The 18,945-nt window shown below is 42.6% G+C and overlaps 2 protein-coding genes across 3 annotated transcripts in view; one reads left to right on the top strand and one right to left on the bottom strand.

The window, feature by feature from the left end:
• The window catches only part of LOC111951022 (roundabout homolog 4-like), a 43,152-nt gene extending 41,280 nt beyond the window's left edge, over positions 1-1,872 (top strand). Inside the window, 2 exon segments of the mRNA XM_023968988.2 lie at positions 210-253; positions 255-1,872. Coding sequence (XP_023824756.1) covers positions 210-253; positions 255-458 — 248 coding nt within the window. The 3' untranslated portion in view covers positions 459-1,872.
• Positions 1,873-7,312: 5,440 nt separating this feature from the next.
• LOC111950617 (roundabout homolog 3) overlaps positions 7,313-18,945 on the bottom strand; it is a 274,399-nt gene continuing 262,766 nt past the window's right edge. For both annotated transcript variants that reach the window (XM_023968348.1, XM_070434385.1), the window contains exons 20-27: positions 15,674-15,961; positions 15,172-15,322; positions 13,250-13,474; positions 12,665-12,861; positions 12,257-12,373; positions 11,866-12,012; positions 11,332-11,480; positions 7,313-8,089 (exon numbers count right to left, since the gene is read on the bottom strand). In XM_023968348.1, coding sequence (XP_023824116.1) covers positions 8,078-8,089; positions 11,332-11,480; positions 11,866-12,012; positions 12,257-12,373; positions 12,665-12,861; positions 13,250-13,474; positions 15,172-15,322; positions 15,674-15,961 — 1,286 coding nt within the window. In that variant the 3' untranslated portion in view covers positions 7,313-8,077. The remainder of the gene's footprint in view (positions 8,090-11,331; positions 11,481-11,865; positions 12,013-12,256; positions 12,374-12,664; positions 12,862-13,249; positions 13,475-15,171; positions 15,323-15,673; positions 15,962-18,945) is intronic.

The raw sequence follows: 18,945 nt of genomic DNA on the forward strand, positions 1-18,945 counted from the left end.
AGAAAACCCTGGAATGAGTAGGTGTGTCCAACCTATCAGTTGTCATATCTCTCTGTATCATGGTATCAGTTGTCATATCTCTCTGTATCATGGTATCATATATTTATTTGTATTATGGTATCATATATCTCTCCACATGGTGTATGCTGGTGCGTCATGGTATCATGCATCTGTGTGTGTGATAACTCTAGTTTGGTTGTCCTCTCCAGACTTCTCTCCCCCGGCGTTGCCCCTCAGTGCCCTGTTCCCTCCGGCTCCAGATGAAAGAGTGTTTCGGGGAGCTGGATCCCATGCCCGTTTGGGCCTGGAGCACAGCCTGGGTGGAGGAGATGGAGGCGCAGTACCGCGCCCAGTACACCTCCCAGGCAGATACACCCCCCGCCTGCAACACCTGGGGGCATCGTCGTGCTGACCATCACTGTGAGGACCGCCGAGCCACCGGAGGGGGTAGGGTTTGAGGATGAGGGGGTGGGGGTGGGTCAAGGACAACCTCACAGCGATGATTGGCTTGATGATACGTTTTTTGTGAAATCCATTTCAATGCCAAGACATGCATTTAATTTACTCATGATTTGTAAAGTACTCATAGAAAATCAGGAGAAATTTTATTTAATTTTATGTTTCATCCATGAATTAGGAAGTGGCCTTTGTTTTCCTGTGAGTGGTTTTCAACAAGTCATGAGTAGAAGATGTAATTGGGAATGAAATGAAAAGTTGACTATTCAACCTCTCCCATCCAGACCACTATTGGTTACCTGAACTATGCTTCCCACAATACCTCAGGGCAGTCTCTCGGATGAAAATAGAATTCCTAGAATAGGCATCTTCTATTTCTATGGATCCTCCTCCAATTTGTGTTCTCCATATGTCCTAACCTGGGATGGTCTTTCTAAGAGTTTAACTGCAGCCCACCAAAAAAGTTTTTAAAGGTTTTTCAAAATGATCACAACTCATGTCATACCAGGTTGTTCCAGAACAAATATTTGGAATGTTATGATTTTAGTGGCACTATTACTGTAATGTAGTGCATTTTTTTTCTTCCAGAATCTTCCATGGGCTATGATCCTGCTGGTTAATACAGACTGAACTGAACGCACAATGATGGGCATAGCGTTCAGTCTGGTTTATGGTTTATGGGCTATGATCCTACTATATTAGAGTGTATTGAAAACAACAGGAGAGAATCTGTACACAACATTCACTGATCATTCATTTGCAATAGAATGTAAATATACGCGACTGATTTTATTTAATGAACCATGAACACTGTGACTTTCCAACCCATTTTCTGCCTCTTCTTTTTATCATCCTTTGTTCACAAAAGGCAGTCTAAAGTTTTATCATGTTTTTCATTATTATTAAATGTGCTTTTGTCTCTATTGATTTTATAATGAGAGCTAAACATTGAAGTTGTTACACTAGAATTAGTTGTGTTCTATTTCAGATTGTGTTTAATTTCTCTTCCCTTTGACTTCAAGCTAAACATTAAGTGCTGAATCATGTCTTCAGATGTGTGTGCATCACGCAACTTTTTTCTCTCGCAATTCTCCCTTTGACATTAATACATGACTAGCTCAAACATCTCAAACACACTCACATGTCAGAAGTTAGGATTTGTCCCTATGTACTTGTGTATCTATATGAAATGTGTATAAATGTAGGAATAAGTAGAATGTTTTTCTCATGCTGTAAAGGTCTTCCTTTTGTAAGAATAGGTTCAGTAGGACTGGACTAATGTGTATTATTGGAGAGGAGGAATAATTATTCATTTTATTTAAATGTTTATGCATTACTTAATAATACTATTTGAAGCTGAACTAACTAAGTGTCTTCTACTGTGGCCTTATTCAGAATAAAAACGTATACATTTCAGTCTGATAACTTATTTTTAGTAATTCATATTTAATCCAGGAAGTCTTTCTCAAGTAGCAGTGGATATTAGCCTGTGTTTCATCATTGCCTTTCTAAATTTGCCAGTTGTTTGGTAAGACAACCACAAGTTGGCTTAAGCAAAAACAGACCAGTCAACCAAGATAAATTAATTATATTTTGAGACTACCAATCGCATTCTGTGGATCAGGATGATCTCCCGCAAATGTTTTGATACCAACTGGTATCCAACTCAAATGACATCCAGTTCAATCCTAATGTGACACTAAACCTTTAAATAAAATGTAATATTCAGTGGCACTTACAAAATATTCTGTCCTTGTAATGTAGAGGATGTACAACAGGAGGGTTATATAATCATTAAAAAAATATTCTTAAAACGAAAGGAAAATATCATCTTTGACGATGTCTAGCATTTTGGCCCCGCTGGCCCATTTTGGCCCCGCTGGCCCATTTTGGCCCCGCTGTATTGCCTTTCCTCACATTTGGTTAAGTGTGTGTGTGTGTTTGTTAAGCTTTGGTCAATAGCTTCTTTGGCAAGGAAAGAGTTTGCTGCTTTAGTCTGTATTGAGTTGTTACTTAGTGTTAATCCCCATTTCCCACTACCACAAACAAACAGACAAAAATGACATTACACAACAGTGTCTTCATCTTTCCTCGTATGTGTAGGCTACACATCCAGAGGGATTAGCCTTCATATCACAGTGCTCACTACCCCACGGCCATATGCTCAGCACAAAAAGTTACCAGTCCCCACTCCACCCACACACACAACAAGCGTATGCACACACAACAGTGACCACACAACACACACACAACACACACACACACACACACACACACACACACACACACACACACACACACACACACACACACACACACACACACACACACACACACACACACACACACACACACACACACACACACACACACACACACACACAACACACACACACACACACACACACACACACACACACACACACACATACACACACACACACACACACACAACACAACACACAACACACACACACACACAACACACACACACACACACACACACAACACACACACACACACACCACACACACACACACACACCACACACACACACACACACACACACACACACACACACACTCTCTCTCTCTCTCTTCCTCCCCCTACACACAAACACATGGTACCGCTGGGTTAGGCCTGTGCCAAAATGGCAGCTTTTTATAGCCTGTAGGTAATCCATTGGCCCGGACAGAGAACACAGAAACAGAAACTGTGCCCCAATGTCTGCCCCCAAGCAGACCTGGGTTCAAATATAATACTTTGAGTGTTTGCTTAAGCCTGCCTCGAGTGACAAATGTGCGAGATTTATACATTTGGGAGTATTCTTTTGATTCCATTTCTCCATGCTTGCTCAAACACAGCTGCAGTATTTGAAATTATTAAAAAAAATATTCAACCCAGGTCTGCTTTGATGCTTGTTTTGTACTTTTTATCTCACGTTCTTTCTGTTTTTATTTACATATCAATTTTTATGTCATAACTGCCATTTCACCAGAGGGATTAGGCATTTTGGCATTTTGGCAAATTATATTATGCCATCTGTGTTTGGTCACTGCTTTCTCTAGGGAGTATAACTTTGAATGAGACAGAAGTAATCCAATGCTTCCTCGTGTATTTGGACTTGGATGTCCAGTTAGATTTGACTGGATTGTTGGACAATAATATTCAATGGCTCTGCTTGTACAGAATTTATGGCAAGTATTTTTCTTACATCCCACCTCTCTGGGCAGGCAATGCTGCGTATTAACTGAATATAATTTCTGTGTGTGTTTTTGTGGGATTCCTTGCTTTCTAAGCACAGCCACAACCATCTGGGCAGAGGTAAAATTGCAATTAAAAGTTGTACACTGAACTGTGACAAATGTATTTACAGTTGCATGTTAAAGTGACAATGATTTAACTAACTGGAAATCAATGTGGCACACATGGGCAATTCATATCCACTCTGTATGTATGTCAATACTATGTAACCAGCTCACCTCCATCACACAAACCCACATACAGTTGAAGTCTGAAGTTTACCTACAGCTTAGCCAAATACATGTAAACTCAGTTTTTCACAATTCCTGACATTTAATCAGAGTAACAATTCCCTTTCTTAGGTCAGTTAGGATCACCACTTTATTTTAAGAATGTGAAATGTCTGAATAATAGTAGAGAGAATGACTTATTTCAGCTTTTATTTCTTTCATCACATTCCCAGTGCGTCAGAAGCTTACATACACTCAATTAGTATTTGGTAGCATTGCCTTTAAATTGTTTAACTTGGGTCAAACGTTTCAGGTAGCCTTCCACAAGCTTCCCACAATACGTTGGGTGAACTTTGGCCCATGCCTCCTGACAGAGCTTGTGTAACTAAGTCAGGTTTGTAGGCCTCCTTGCTCGCACACGCTTTTTCAGTTCTGCCCTCAAATTTTCTATGGGATTGAGGTCAGGGCTTTGTGATGGCCACTCCAATACCTTGACTTTGTTATCCTTAAGCCATTTTGCCACAGCGAATGCTTGGGATCATTATCCATTTGGAAGACCCATTTGCGACTAAGCTTTAACTTCCTGACTGATGTCTTGAGATGTTGCTTCAATATATCCACATAATTTTCCTACCTCATGATGCCATCTATTTTGTGAAGTGCACCAGTCCCTCCTGCAGCAAAGCACCCCCCACACCATAATGCTGCCACCCCCGTGCTTCACGGTTGGGATGGTGTTCTTCAGCTTGCAAGCCTCCCACTTTTTCCTCCAAACATAATGATGGTCATTATGGCCAAACAGTTCTATTTTTCTATCATCAGACCAGCGGACATTTCTCCAAAAAGTACGATCTTTATCCCCATGTGCAGTTTCAAACCGTAGTCTGGCTTTTTTTATGGCGGTTTTGGAGCAGTGGCTTGCTTCTTCCTTGCTGAGCGACCTTTCAGGTTTTGTCGATATAGGACTCGTTTTACTGTGGATATAGATACTTTTGAACCTGTTTCCTCCAGCATCTTCACAAGGTCTTTTGCTGTTGTTCTGGGATTGATTTGCACTTTTCGCACCAAAGTACGTTCATCTCTAGGAGACAGAACGCGTCTCCTTCCTGAGCGGTATGACGGCTGCGAGGTCACATGGTGTTTATACTTGCGTACTATTGTTTGTACAGATGAACGTGGTACCTTCAGTTGTTTGGAAATTGCTCTCAAGGATGAACTAGACTTGTGGAGGTCTAAAAAAAAAATTCTGAGGTCTTGGCTGATTTCTTTTGACTTTCCCATGATGTCAAGCAAAGAGGCACTGAGTTTGAAGGTAGGCCTTGAAATACATCCACAGGTACACCTCCAATTGACTCAAATGATGTCAATTAGTCTGTCAGAAGCTTCTAAAGCCATGACATCATTTTCGGGAATTTTCCAAGCTGTTTAAAGGGACAGTCAACTTAGTGTATGTAAACCTCTGACCCACTGGAATTGTGTTACAGTGAATTATAAGTGAAATAATCTGTCTGTAAACAATTGTTGGAAAAATGACTTGTGTTATACACAAGTAGATGTCCTAACCGACTTGCCAAAACTATAGTTTGTTAACAATAAATTTGTGGAGGGGTTGAAAAACAAGTTTTAATGAATCCAACCTAAGTGTATGTAAATTTCCAACATCAACTGTACATGTTTTTTATTTTACCTTTATTTAACTAGGCAAGCCAGTTTAGAACAAATTCTTATTTTCAATGACAGCCTAGGAATAGTGGGTTAACTGCCTTGTTCAGGTGCAGAACGACTGATTTTTACCTTGTCAGCGATTTGATCTTGCAACCTTTTGGTTACTAGTCCAATGCTCTAACCACTAGGCTACCTGCCGTCTCCAACACTTACTGCTGCGTGGTGGTGTCATATTGGGGGTGTTTGGTTGGCCCTGGTTGATGGTGTTTCCTGTGCATTGTGTGATCAGAGTCTATGGTGAATTGGTCAGACCCCATGGGAGCCTGCCTTCTGTGACCCAGATCTGGTCTGGACCAGATTAGACAGAAGGGTCCCTCTAGCTTCCTCTCTTCTCTTCTCCTTTCCGCTTCTCTTCTCCTCTTCTCTCCTCTTCTTTTGTCCTTTCTCTACTCTTCTCTTCAAACATACTAACTCAACCAACTAATGTTCAATCCCCAAAAGTTTACATTCATACATACATATAATTTTCTTCTGCTCACATATCCTCTTGACTGCATACGGCTTTATTTGCGACCCATTTTGCATACAGACGTCTGCCTAAAAGTCAAAAACATCCATCTCTTCTCTGCCATGCAATTAACATGGAAATTGGAATGTGACATGTTGGATGGGACAGGGGTTTTAATGACCCACCCAATCCCCAACTTCTCATCTCTCCATCTTGCTCTCTCTTTCTCAGGCTATTCTCTCTTTCTCTAGTGGGCGTTTCCGGCTTGACACTGGCCTAATGAATGAGCTGGATGATTAATGCCAACAGGGGAGAAATGGGGGGGTTGGGGGGTTGAAGGTGGGAAAGGGGCCTTCCAGGATGCCATGAAGGTGGGAGATAAGTGGGGGTGAGGTTTGAGGGCGAGTCCTAAAGGCTCTTCCCTGTCTACAGTGTGTTGAGAGTGCTCGTGAGCTAGTTTAGGGATACATGAAGGTAGAAGTGCTGTATATCAGTCGTACATCATTGTTTTGGGTAGTCTCTGTCGAGCTGAGCTATAATAGGTATATGAGTTGGTCTGAATATGTTAATTCGGAGACCTGTGTGTCTCCTGTCTTTGTCTGTGTTTCTTGTGACCTGACTTGCATAGTAGTGCATCGCCGATTAACTACACAGAGAGCAGTCCCATTCCCACTCCCATTTGAATTACTCCTTGATCCAGCTAGGATCAAAAGACACATTTCTGCAACATGCCTTGTTTTTCCAGGGCACAACAGTAGGCTACAGTACCGTACAAAGACAACACATCGTGCCCTTTTTCAGTTCACTGCTGGGGCACAATGAGAGTACTCCCAGGACACTCTATTGTTTGCCAGTTTGTGTGTGTGTGTGTGCGTGTGTGTATTTATATATATATATATATATGTATACAGGGAACCTCAGGGTAGTGTGTGATGTCTCAGGTGGGCAGAGGAGAGGGTGCGTGTTATTTATTGCTCTGGGTTAAGGCCCCTCACACTGGGAATTGCATACTTCTCCATGCAGAGCCAACCAGGTGGAATGTACTGTGAATAGTCAGATGCTTCAGGAAGAAAATAAAGAAAACATGACTTCAGCTAAGCTTTTACATTTTCATTCCACCTGGAAAGAAGGGGTGGGGGGTCGTACACAGTAAACATATTTCTAGACATTCTTATGAAACATGACTTGTAAAGTCCAAAAAAGTACCCAATTTATTGTTCAACAAATGTATTTTATTTTATTATTACAAAACAACAAGACTACCAAAAAGTTAGTTGACAGAACAGGTTATTTTGTTTTTTTTAACAGAATATGCAAGTCGGCGCACAATCGCAGCAACAGTCCTTCAAAAGTGACGGTTCCAATCTTTTCACAACGTTGTCGGTCTGTCGGTTCACAACTAGCTTCTTCTGTAAAAAAAAAAAAAAAAAAACTTTGAAAATAATATTCTCATTGGACCAGGGGCGATAGGGATCCAGAGAAGACAGGCAGAGTCGTCCTGAGTGCACGAGGACCCCTGCAGGTTCAGCTGTCCGGCCGGCTGCCTGACATGAACACACTTTGTGCTTCATATTTGTTGTTGTTTCTCCACCACAACAAGAGTGCAATAGTCTTTATGCTTTCCGAAGGGTATACAGTTCTACAAAATGACGTTGGCACATTCAAGACATTAACTTTTTATACATGTGTTTTTCCTTATAAATACAATATACTTTTTCTTTCCCTTTATCCAGAGCCCACGTAAAAACAGTACAGCAATGGCTATTTGCAAATGAACACGGGCCAAGCCCGAGAGTCATAAATAATCATAATAATATAAAACAATTTATGAAAATCCGTTCTTATTCCATTGTTCTTCAGAAAGTGATCTTAATTTTTTTTCTGTTTGCTTTGATCGAAGAAAGAAAATGGGAGGCATCAAAGGAATGTCGAACGACAAAGGTGTTTTGTTTTCTGCGAGTCTTCCGGTATCCACTTATCTCATTTCCTGCAACAGACAGACAGACAGACGTGTCAACATATGAATAAAAGGGGGAAAACGCAGAAATTATTATCTGCTCATAACAGTAAGGAGCTCTCACAAAGCATGTCTCATAAATCAAAAAGGTAGTCTACATCGCTAGTTTTGAATACAACAACATGTATTTAGTTGTCAATTTATTTTCAAAACAGAACCCATAACCAGATACAAAACTAAATGACAGGAGCTTAAAAACACTAAGGAGGTGGCTTTTAAGCAGTCGTGGAAAAAGTACCCAATTGTCATACTTTAGTGAAAGTAAAGATTCTTTCATATAAAAATAGTTAAAGTATTTGGTTTTAAATATACTTAAGTATCAAAAGTAAATGTAATTGCTAAAATATACTTAAGTATCAAAAGTAAAAGTATGAATAATTTCAAATTCCTTATATTAAGCAAACCAGACTGCACGATTATCTTGTTATTTTAATTTACAGATAGGCAGGTACACACTCCAACACTCAGACATAATTTACAAACGAAGCATGTGGGGTTTTGTGAGTCCACCAGATCAGAGGCAGTAATTTGACCAGGGATGTTCTCTTGATAAGTGTGTAAATTGGATCATTTTCCTGTCCCGTTAAGTGTAAAAAAATTGTACTTTTGGGAGTCAGAGAAAATTTTGCACATAACATTCTTTAAAATGTTGTAAAGTAAAAGCAAAAGTTGTAAAAAATATAAATGGTAAAATAAAGTACAGATACTACCTAAGTTGGTTTTCAGGGTATGTTAAAGTATTTTTTATTTAAGTACTTTACTCAGCTGCTTTTAAGTATACACTTTTGGGAGAAAACCCACATTTTTACTAATAACCATCATAAAATGTTTCTAAACCAGGGCAAAACCCCTATTCAGCTCTATCTCGCTGTAACCCAAACTCTAGTCAACCGCCCTATGGGAGCAGCTCTGGTTCGTCCTTCATGGATTACTTGACTCTGTAATCACCTGAGGGATTGGCCGTTAATCGAGGAAGTCAAGATCTGAGGGAGTCACACAAAACGTATCCCCCACTGGGGGGATAAAGAACAACTCCCTCCCCAATCACACAGATACCCCATTCAACTGCTCTGTCCAAGTGGAAACATAAGGCTCAGCACCATGACAGAAAGAGGGGTAACCCGCAACTGGCTCCCCAGTGAAACACACAGTCCTTCTATTGTAAGGCTCTGGCTTTTATGTTCCTGGTGGAGCAAGAAGGGCAGTGGAGGTGGGGGGTGGGGGGGCATCCCCCTCACTAGGGAGCCTGCAGGGAGTGCATATAAGCAACAATCACGCAGAGAAGTGTTCCCTCAGTAGTGCACTATAGAGGGAGAGTGGGGTACGGGGCTATCCTTGACATTATTATACACTGTGCAGAGGGTTTTGTGTTGTGTGAGTGTGCATGAGTGTATATTTTAATGGAGAGAGATTAATTATTTGTGAGTATGTGCACATATTTTTCTATAGAGATACAATATATAGTATTTGTACTACACGCTTGACAAGGTTTATCATTTTGCTCAGTTATCCCTCGTGTCAGCATTTCCATGCTAATGAATGATTATTTATGTATGACACTAGCACTGAACCATAGACAGTATAACCACCTCTCAGTTATGGACTGTTTTGTTCCGGCACCTATTTGGCTGGATCTGGTACCTCTCCAGGTATTACAAATAATTTTCACTTTTTGCAATGTAAAAATTGTAATCAAAGCGATCAAAGTTCATTTGAGTTGTCTTTTCCTTAATTCTCCTGCCCCCACAAAAAAACGTGATGTCAAAAAGTATATTTTCAGCCTGGGCCTAATATTCTAAGAGTTAATTTGGGTTAGGCCGGCCTGGGTTTATGGTTTGTGCAACATAGTAACCTATGTTTGAGACCAACGCGTGGCCATGGCTGTGTGAGATGCGCATCAGTATCTCTCACATAACTAGAATGAGATTAACTTTTTATGATCTCTGTGCCTCTCTGCTCTGATAGACATGAGCTGCAACTCTCATCTCTCCAGTACTTCATTTATTTCCTAATTGAATCATAGGGTTCTGGAGGAGCCTTTCGCCGCCAGATAAATTAGAGTAAATTTGTCAAAATTATAGAATTACTGCTGTCTGTTCGGAAATAAATGAAATGCTTCATAATAGCCTACTACACCATGAGAAGACCTATAATTTAGCCACAGAGGATCAATTGCTTATTTTTTTTTAAAGTAGCCTAGCTGTTGAATGTAGCCCAATAACAAGGAATAGCCTACAGTCGGGAACGCGCGGCAAATCTGTCAGTAAAAAAACAGCATGCAGACAAAACAGGCCTTTTGCAATATTTCAAATAGAATCGAGGGAAAACACAGGTTGGAAAGCAAATGGCTCGTGCTGAAAAGACTATGCTGTAGGCTACCAAAATATTTGATCAACTTCCAAATATTGTTTTACGAGAGAGAGAGATAGGCTTTTGGCACAAGCGCATGGCCATCACCAGTGAGTCAGCTGCGCATCATTGGGCGAGTCAGAGAAACTGGAAAGCATTTTTAGGACTATAATTTCCTCCTCACATTGTAGCCTACAATATGTGTCTCCACACACCTAGGCTTAGGCTATTGATGGATTCAAGACGAGGTCATTTTTATTCATCTCAGATTCTCAGTTTGTCAGTGTCAAAGTAGCCTGCCATTTCAATTATTTGTGTGCAATAAAAAAGATTCTACCAGAGTCTCCAGTCATGTAAAATTATGTAGCATTGCATGAAATGTGTTTATAAAAGGTTACATTTTTTCCCGGATCCTTGGCTACTAAAAATGCTCCCAATGTGTGCAACTTCTGTAAGAGCCTCTACTCTACTGCTCTATGCTACTACGCAAATGCGACGATATGCATGCATGTCACGCTCATTGTTGCAAGGATTGGACCAAGGTGCAGCGTGGAAGGCGTTCATCATGTTTATTAATGTGAACCAGCAACAAAACAATAAAGAGTAACCAAAACGAACATGCAGCTTTGTGGTGCAAAAATGCTACAATACAATGCTGTAGTATCTCTTCTCACCCCTCTATTAACCACTGAACTCCATCAGACATTGTAGCTCCCAATAACTAGAACCAATCATGGTCCCCTTGTATTACCACTATTCCTACTAATGTAGTCTCTTCTTGATATGAATAGTTCAACTAAATGCCAGAGAGAAGAAAAAACAACAGATATTGTGGCTCCCAAGAACCAGAACCCTTGTCTCACCTCGTTGTGTTTCCTGCCTGAGCCGGGACCCCCTCGTGACCCCGTGGAGCCCCGCGACGAGGAGCTTCCTGTAGTGGAGCAGTTACTGGACATCTGACACCCCCGCCCCGCCAGGTAGCTGGGCTTGCTGTACGGGATCAGGTCCTCATCTGTGGAGGAGATGGGATTGGAGGAGAGGGGAGAATTAGGGTCAGGGATTTCCATATTGGGAATGGAGAGTGAGACAAATGGCTATTCTACTGATGAAAGAGGGTCTTGAAGGAAAGAGGAAGTAATAAGAGTTTTAATGGATGGATTTGTGAAATTAAATGTATTCATATGTTAGTGTGTGTGAACGGGTTTATGAGCATAATTGATTTCTGTATTATTATTTGTGTGAATTAGTATTTTCTGGGTGAAAGAGTGACTGTGTTTGGGAGTGAGTGCTAATAGGCAACTGCAAAGGCTCTGGCTGTGCTTGTGTGTGTGTTGTGAATATGAGACTGTGCATGTGTGTGAGTTTGCACACCACACTTCAGTATCTGCACCACTCACCATCTTGGCGTCTCTGTCCTGATCCCTTCCTGTAGGGGGTGCTCCTTTCTCCCTCTCTGTCCAGGGATGCTTGGCCACAGTCTACAGCCCTTGCTGGGCACCGCACTGCTCCATTCTCTGGAGGTGGCTCTGGTGGAGGAGGGAGGTCTTGAGGAGAAGATACATGGACAACAGGGTTAGGGTTGGACTGCACTGGAAGACCAGTAAATATATAAACATATAGGCAATAATGTAGGCTTTACGCACACAGAGACATGCTCATGCCCAACATATATTAATTGATTTGTTTGTTCACTCACACACACACGCACATGTGTGTGTGTTTGCGTGTGTGCGTGCATTTGTGTGAACAAACAAATCAACGAATATATGCTCACACACACACACTCACCTCCTTGATTAAGCACCTCTCTTCTGTAAGCTCCGCTGTTGGAAGTCTTCTTTTTCACTCGAGACTTCAGGCCGGGGGGAGCGTGTGTGTTGTCAGCTGGGGAGGGCTGAGCTCTTACTGTAGGTCAGCCAGAAAGACAGAAAACATTACTAGAAGGTAATTGGACATTGGTCCTTTGAAGCACTAGACATGGATAAATAACAACATTGCAATGCCTTATGTAATTTCAGCTGATCGTTTAGGTGTTACGAATAACATGAATTACATACTGGATATTAATGTAATTCATTTTCTGTGTGTGTACATGCATGTGCGTGCACTTCTGGCTTTGAATGTATGTGTTTATGCACATCCGTAGGTGGTGCATTCACTCGTGTGTGTTTGCACAGAGCGGTAAGCGTCACTGACCAGGTGTGGTGGAGCTGACATTGTCGGCACTCAGTGCTGCCCCCTGGCTGAGGTCACGGCGGTGGGCCAAGCCATTGCGGAGCGGTGTGCCCACCTCGGAGCCCTCACCGTGTTGCTGGGCTGAGAGGTTGGGGTTGGACTGGGTGAGGGGTGGGCTGGGCGCCCGGGGCACTGAGACGGGACCGCAAGGTAACCTACTGTATAATGGCAAAGAAAGAGTGGGTGGTTAGCAATAGCAATGACATACTACTGTTATTTTACTACGATGATATGTTACACAATTGAATTATTGTTTTGTTTATTTGAATGGGGATTTTACTGCTCATATCATGAGCATTGTGTTATCTGCTGTTAATGACATTGGGCAATTACCATACCAAAGCAATGATTATACCTATGTTATTACCATTTTATTAATTTGAACAAGAGGTATTCACTGCCATCACCATTAGTATCAGTGGAGGCTGCCGAGGGGAGAACAGCTCATAATAATGGCTGGTACGGAGCAAATGGAATGGCATCAAACCATGTGTTTGTACATACATCATGTGACTTTTAGAATTTGACTGTTTTGTCATGTCATACCATGCTAGCTGCTGTCCATCAAGGAGGTGAAGGCGTGCTGTGTTGTGGGGTGGATGGCGGCTCTCCTCTCTGGGTGACGGTGTGAGGGTGGCGGTGGACTGGTGACTAAAGGAGGTGGCGGGGGACGAGGCGTCACCCCTGAGGGGAGGGGCGGGACCTACCTCGCAGCCCTCGATCAGATAGGTTCTTTCCGGAAGGGGCGGGCACCACTCTTCCTCATCAGACCTGCGATTAAATGTAATTATTCCATAGGTTCACTTTAGACAGAGGAGGATGACGTGGACCCTAGAGAATGATCTATGGTCAGTTTTTACATTTTCCTTATTAATGGTCAGGATTGGGTAGGATAAACTGTTCTTAGATCTGTGTCTAAGGGCAATTTCAATCTGGACCATTATAAAACAGTCACCACTACGTCACTGCTTGTGCAGTATGTGCTATGGAGCAGTAGATCGATCATAGCACATTCACGATGGTGGCTCCAACAAGATCCTATTAAATTATTAAGTATTCTAATTCCTAATTCTATGGGTGGCCCTCCCTCTCTAATGCCTACAGTATTTGTCTGTACCGTATTGATTTCCACTGCTCTACAGCATCATTAGACAGTCTTCCCTGTGGGCAACACTATACCTGTTACAGGTCTGCTGAGGGCCATGTCTGAACAAGAGACTTCACCTGGGTGAAAAAAATCACATTCCATGTCCTTCTATGCCTAAGGCATTTCCATCAAACTGAACTGGCTTCTTCACAACATGGGAAATGTCTTTCAGCTATGTTTTTCATACGTGTGCATGGAATCAGTTTTTATACATTTGTGTTTGGTAGAGAAGTATGTGTGCGCGCGTTCGTGTCTGTGTGAGTGCCAAGTGCATTCATGTGTGTGTACATCATGGAGGAAATGGCCAAGGCCAGGGAGTAACCTAGTTAATGTCATAATGCCAGGCCAACGTTCCTCTCAGCTAGCCACAGGGGCTAACTCATAGTTAACGCTGTTATCGTGGGTTCATCACCAATCTCTGCTAACTGCTAACGGCTAACCGCAGGGAGGGCGGTGCATGAGAAGGCTGCTGAATGATTACTTTGTTCTGGTGACCAGGAGAAAAGAACATGAGAAGGGGAACGGGCTAACGTAGGCTAATGTCATTAGCTAACGGGGTCAATGTGTAAGAGGGTTGGAACTTGGGAATGGTGGCTAAATTGCTAACTGCCTGCTAGCTTCTTGGATAGCGCCAATGTAATCTAGCTGTCAGAAATGCTTAGAAGTAGAAGTTTCTAAGCCTCATGCCTGCTTTAGTTGAGCTGCTAGCCTAGCCTATTCTAGAGGAGTGAGTGGCAGTTAGGAGCGATAAGTGAATGGTCCTCTTGCCAAAACGTGATGAATACTGACTTGCTGGCCTTGACAATACTGTGTTATATGAAGTGTGTGCGTGCATGCATGTGTGACTATGTGTGTAGGCGAATGCGTATGTATCCATTTTGCAGTGTGACAGTAATGTGGTTCAGCGGGGACCTGGAATAAAAGGTGCATTGAGGTCCAGTGCTAGCAACGGGTTAACAGAGAGAGACCAAAGAAGAGACTGTCCTGTCAGACAGAAACGTCATTAACCTCCACACAAAGCTCTGGCCCACCACTATGTGTCAGTGGGGCCTGAGAGTGCAAGGACATGGGCCAAGAGAAACACAGTGTGAGAGAGTCAAAGGTCCACAGGACAGTATACAGACCTATAAAGATTGTCCACAGAGGTTACATGAGAGAGCTACCATACCTCAATCAGTATGACCTCAAAGTTAGCAAGAAGATGGTGTAACTGATGTGTATGTGTGTGTTTAGTTGGTGTGTGTTATGCCAGACATCGTAAGAGTGTGTGTGTGCGCATGTGTTCACGCTTATGTGTATTCATGTGTGTCTGTGTGCTTACCCTAGCTCCATGTCCTCATGGTCATCCATGGGCATATCCTCTACCACACACTGCTCCAGCTCCCCAGATGAGGGGGGTGGGGGGAGGGCTTCTGTCCATTTTAGAGAAGGGGTCTTCACCGCCTTCCCCATGGACTTCTGCTTGGGTTTACCTACACATAGACACACAAAGAGCTGGTTTAGTGCTGTTCAATGGAGGTCCTAAGGTCTCTAAATTCGTTTTAATATTCTTGAAAAAGGTATATGTCACAAACCGCAAAATGGAAACATAACTGGAGATCCCTTGTCATTTTTGGAGACATGAATCAGTGTTACACAGTAGGTTAGCTACCGCTACCTCTCTTGTTGCTAGCTAGTAGGTACCATAATACGGTTTCATGGCTCATAAAATGTCAAGGTGCCTCCAGTTATTATGTTTACATTTTGTGAATGTTGCTTTGGGGTCTTGGTGCCCCACACTGAACCATTTACCAATGGAAACACAGTCTTAAACACTGTCTTACCGCAGTCCGTCCTGCAGCGCTCGGGCTGGGCGTACTGGGAAGAGGGTCCGGCGGGCTGGGTGATCCAGTGACCGCCATCTTGCTCTGTGGGGCTGTGAGAGCCATGGAGTGCCTGGTTGGTGAAGGGCATGATGGGAGTGCTGGCGTAGGGCGTGGTGGAGGAGTAGGGGCTGTTGAAGCTCCGCAGGTCCTCGGCGTTGGGGTCGATGGTGCTGTAGATAGGACCTTCGTTGGAGCTGCCCGTGCTGTATTTCTCTGTCTGGTTCAAGTAGTTAGAGATGCCCGCTTCTGATGGTGAGAGGGGTCAGAAGTGAGAAGTCAGATTCAGGTGACAGGTGACTGACTTATGGTAATGAAAATGTATTTGTTATTCAACTAACTGCAGAGTTAGTATTGTTATGTGAGTTAAGCGATTCTTGTATTACCCAAAACAGTTACCATGACATACAGTGTATTCGGAAAGAATTCAGACTTTTTCCACATGTTGTTACGTTACAGCCTTATTCTAAAATGGATTCAAATGTGTTTTTTCCCTCATCAATCTACACACAATACAAAGCAAAGCAAAATCTGTTTTTTAGAAATAAAAAACTTAAATATCACATTTACATAAGAATTCATACCCTTTACTCAGTACTTTGTTGAAGCACCTTTGGCAACGATTACAGCCTTGACTCTTCTTGAGTATGACGCTACAAGCTTGGCACACCTGTATTTGGGAAGTTTCTCCAATTCTTCTCTGCATATCCTCTTAAATTCTGTCAGGTTGGATGGGGAGCATCCCTGCAAGGCTATTTTCAGGTCTCTCCAGAGATGTTCGATTGGGTTCAAGTCCGGGCTCTGGCTGGGCCACTGAAGGACAATCAGAAACTTGTCCCAAAGCCACTCCTGCATTGTCTTGGTTGTGTGCTTAGGGTTGTCGTCCTGTTGGAAGGTGAACCTTCGCCCCAGTCTGAGGTCCTGAGCACTCTGGAGCAGGTTTTCAACAAGGATCTCTTAAGTACTTCGCTCCATTCATCTTTCCCTCGATCGTGACTAGTCTGCCAGTCCCTGCCGCTGAAAAACACCCCCACAGCATGATGCTGCCACCACCATGCTTCACCGTAGGGATGGTGCCAGGAGGTTTCCTCCAGATGTGACAGTTGGCATTCAGGCCAAAGAGTTCAATCTTGGTTTCATCAGACCAGAGAATCTTGTTTCTCATGGTCTGAGAGTCCTTTAGGTGCCTTTTGGCAAATTCCAAGTGGGCTGTCCTGTGCCTTTTACTGAGGAGTGGCTTCCGTCTGGCCACTCTACCATAAAGGCCTGATTGGTGGAGTGCTGCAGAGATGGTTGTCTTTCTGGAAAGTTCTCCCATCTCCAGAGAGGAACTCTAGACCTCTGTCAGAGTGACCATCGGGGACCTGATCAAGGCCCTTCTCCCCCGATTGCTCAGTTTGGCCGGGTGGCCAGCTCTAGGGAGAGTCTTGCTGGTTCCAAACTTCTTCCATTTAAGAACGATGGAGGCCACTGTGTTCTTGGGGACCTTCAATGCTGAAAAAAATGGTACTCTTCCCCCAGATCTGTGCCCTGACACAATCCTGTCTCGGAGTTCTACAGACAATTCCTTCAACCTCATGGCTTGGTTTTTGCTCCGACATGCACTGTCAACTGTGTATATAGACAGGTGGGTGCCTTTAAAAATCATGTCCAATCAATTGAATTTACCACAAGTGGACTCCAATCAAGTTGTAGAAACATCAAGGATGATCAATGGAAACAGGATACACCGGAGCTTAGTTTTGAGTCTCATAGCAAAGGGTCTGAATACTTATGTAAATAAGCTATTTCAGTTTTTCTAAAAAACTGTTTTTGCTTTATCATTATGGGGTATTGTGTGTAGATTGATGAGGAAAAAATGATTTAATCCATGTTAGAGTAAGGCTGTAACGTAACAAAATGTGGAAAAAGGGAAGGGGTCTGAATACTTTCCGAATGCACTGTATACAGGATACAGTAAGCACAATAAAATATAAAAGTACAACAATTCAACCTGTTTGGTTTGCAGAAGATATTCAGAACTGCCAACCCTGTCCAACATTTTAGAGTACCAGATGCACGCGGGAAATTGAAGAATCAACTCATGCGCGTAGAACGCTCGCTTTATTTATTGACAGCATTCCATTTACACATATGGTAAAAGTCACAAACAATATATTTTACGAGGCAAGTCACTTAAGAACAAATTCTTATTTACAGTGGGTTAACTGCCTTGTTCAGGGGTAGAACGACAGATTTTTACCCTGTCAGCTTGGGGATTCGATCCAGCAACCTTTCGTTTACTGGCCCAACACTCTAACCACTAGGCTACCTGCCACCCCATCTAATTAGAACGAAAAACATAGTTTTTAAAAACAATACATTAATCATATATAATAGCTAGGAAAATATATGTGTATATATATACAGTATATTTCATTGTAAAAAAAATACTATTGCATAAACCAATGGCGTATAAATTAGCGTGGGAAAAATATCCACATAGTAATAAAGTTGTTTATAGTTGTCTGCAGCTCTGCTCATTAGTTATTTTACTCCAGCGAGAACAGAGCTGAGAGACCGTCGTAGCAGCAATTATCTTATGAAGGAATTAGCAGTTAGCTAAATGCAAAGGAGCAACATGGCAAGCATTGGCGAGCCACAACTAGAAGACGCCCCAGTATCATTCAGGTCTGCCGTCTGGGAACATTTCAGTTTCCCTGTAAACTATAACGGGGATTGCCAACGAGTGGTGGATAAAACTTCTACAACATGTATGCTCTGTTCATTGCTGATAGCCTATTCGAGTGGCAATACGATTAACATGACTACTCATTTGCGCCGACATCACCCCAAAATGCCAATGAAAATGCCAAAAATTGAAACGGCAACCAATCGGCAACCACTTCTCCCCACAGCCTTCACGCAACAATATGCGGCTGACTCCGGTAGGGCTAAAGAAATCAACGGAGCGAAGGCAAAATTCATAGCGGCAGATATGAGACCCTTCTCTGTGGTAGAGAATGCAGAATGCTTCACTATTCCTTCCATTTTGCCCAGACATTAATACCTGCCTTATACAACAACAACAAAAAAAACTTGAGAGCAAGTTGTCAGGAATGAGGTCTGTTGCTCTAACAACAGACAGTTGGACGTCTAGAGCTACCATACTGTAACGGCTCATTTCATTATGGCAGAGTGGGAGATAAAAAGCCCTCTCTTTCAAACACGTCCCCTTGAGAGTAGTCACAACA

This window comes from Salvelinus sp. IW2-2015, linkage group LG23, assembly GCF_002910315.2.
Source record: "Salvelinus sp. IW2-2015 linkage group LG23, ASM291031v2, whole genome shotgun sequence".
Lineage (NCBI taxonomy): Eukaryota > Metazoa > Chordata > Actinopteri > Salmoniformes > Salmonidae > Salvelinus > Salvelinus sp. IW2-2015.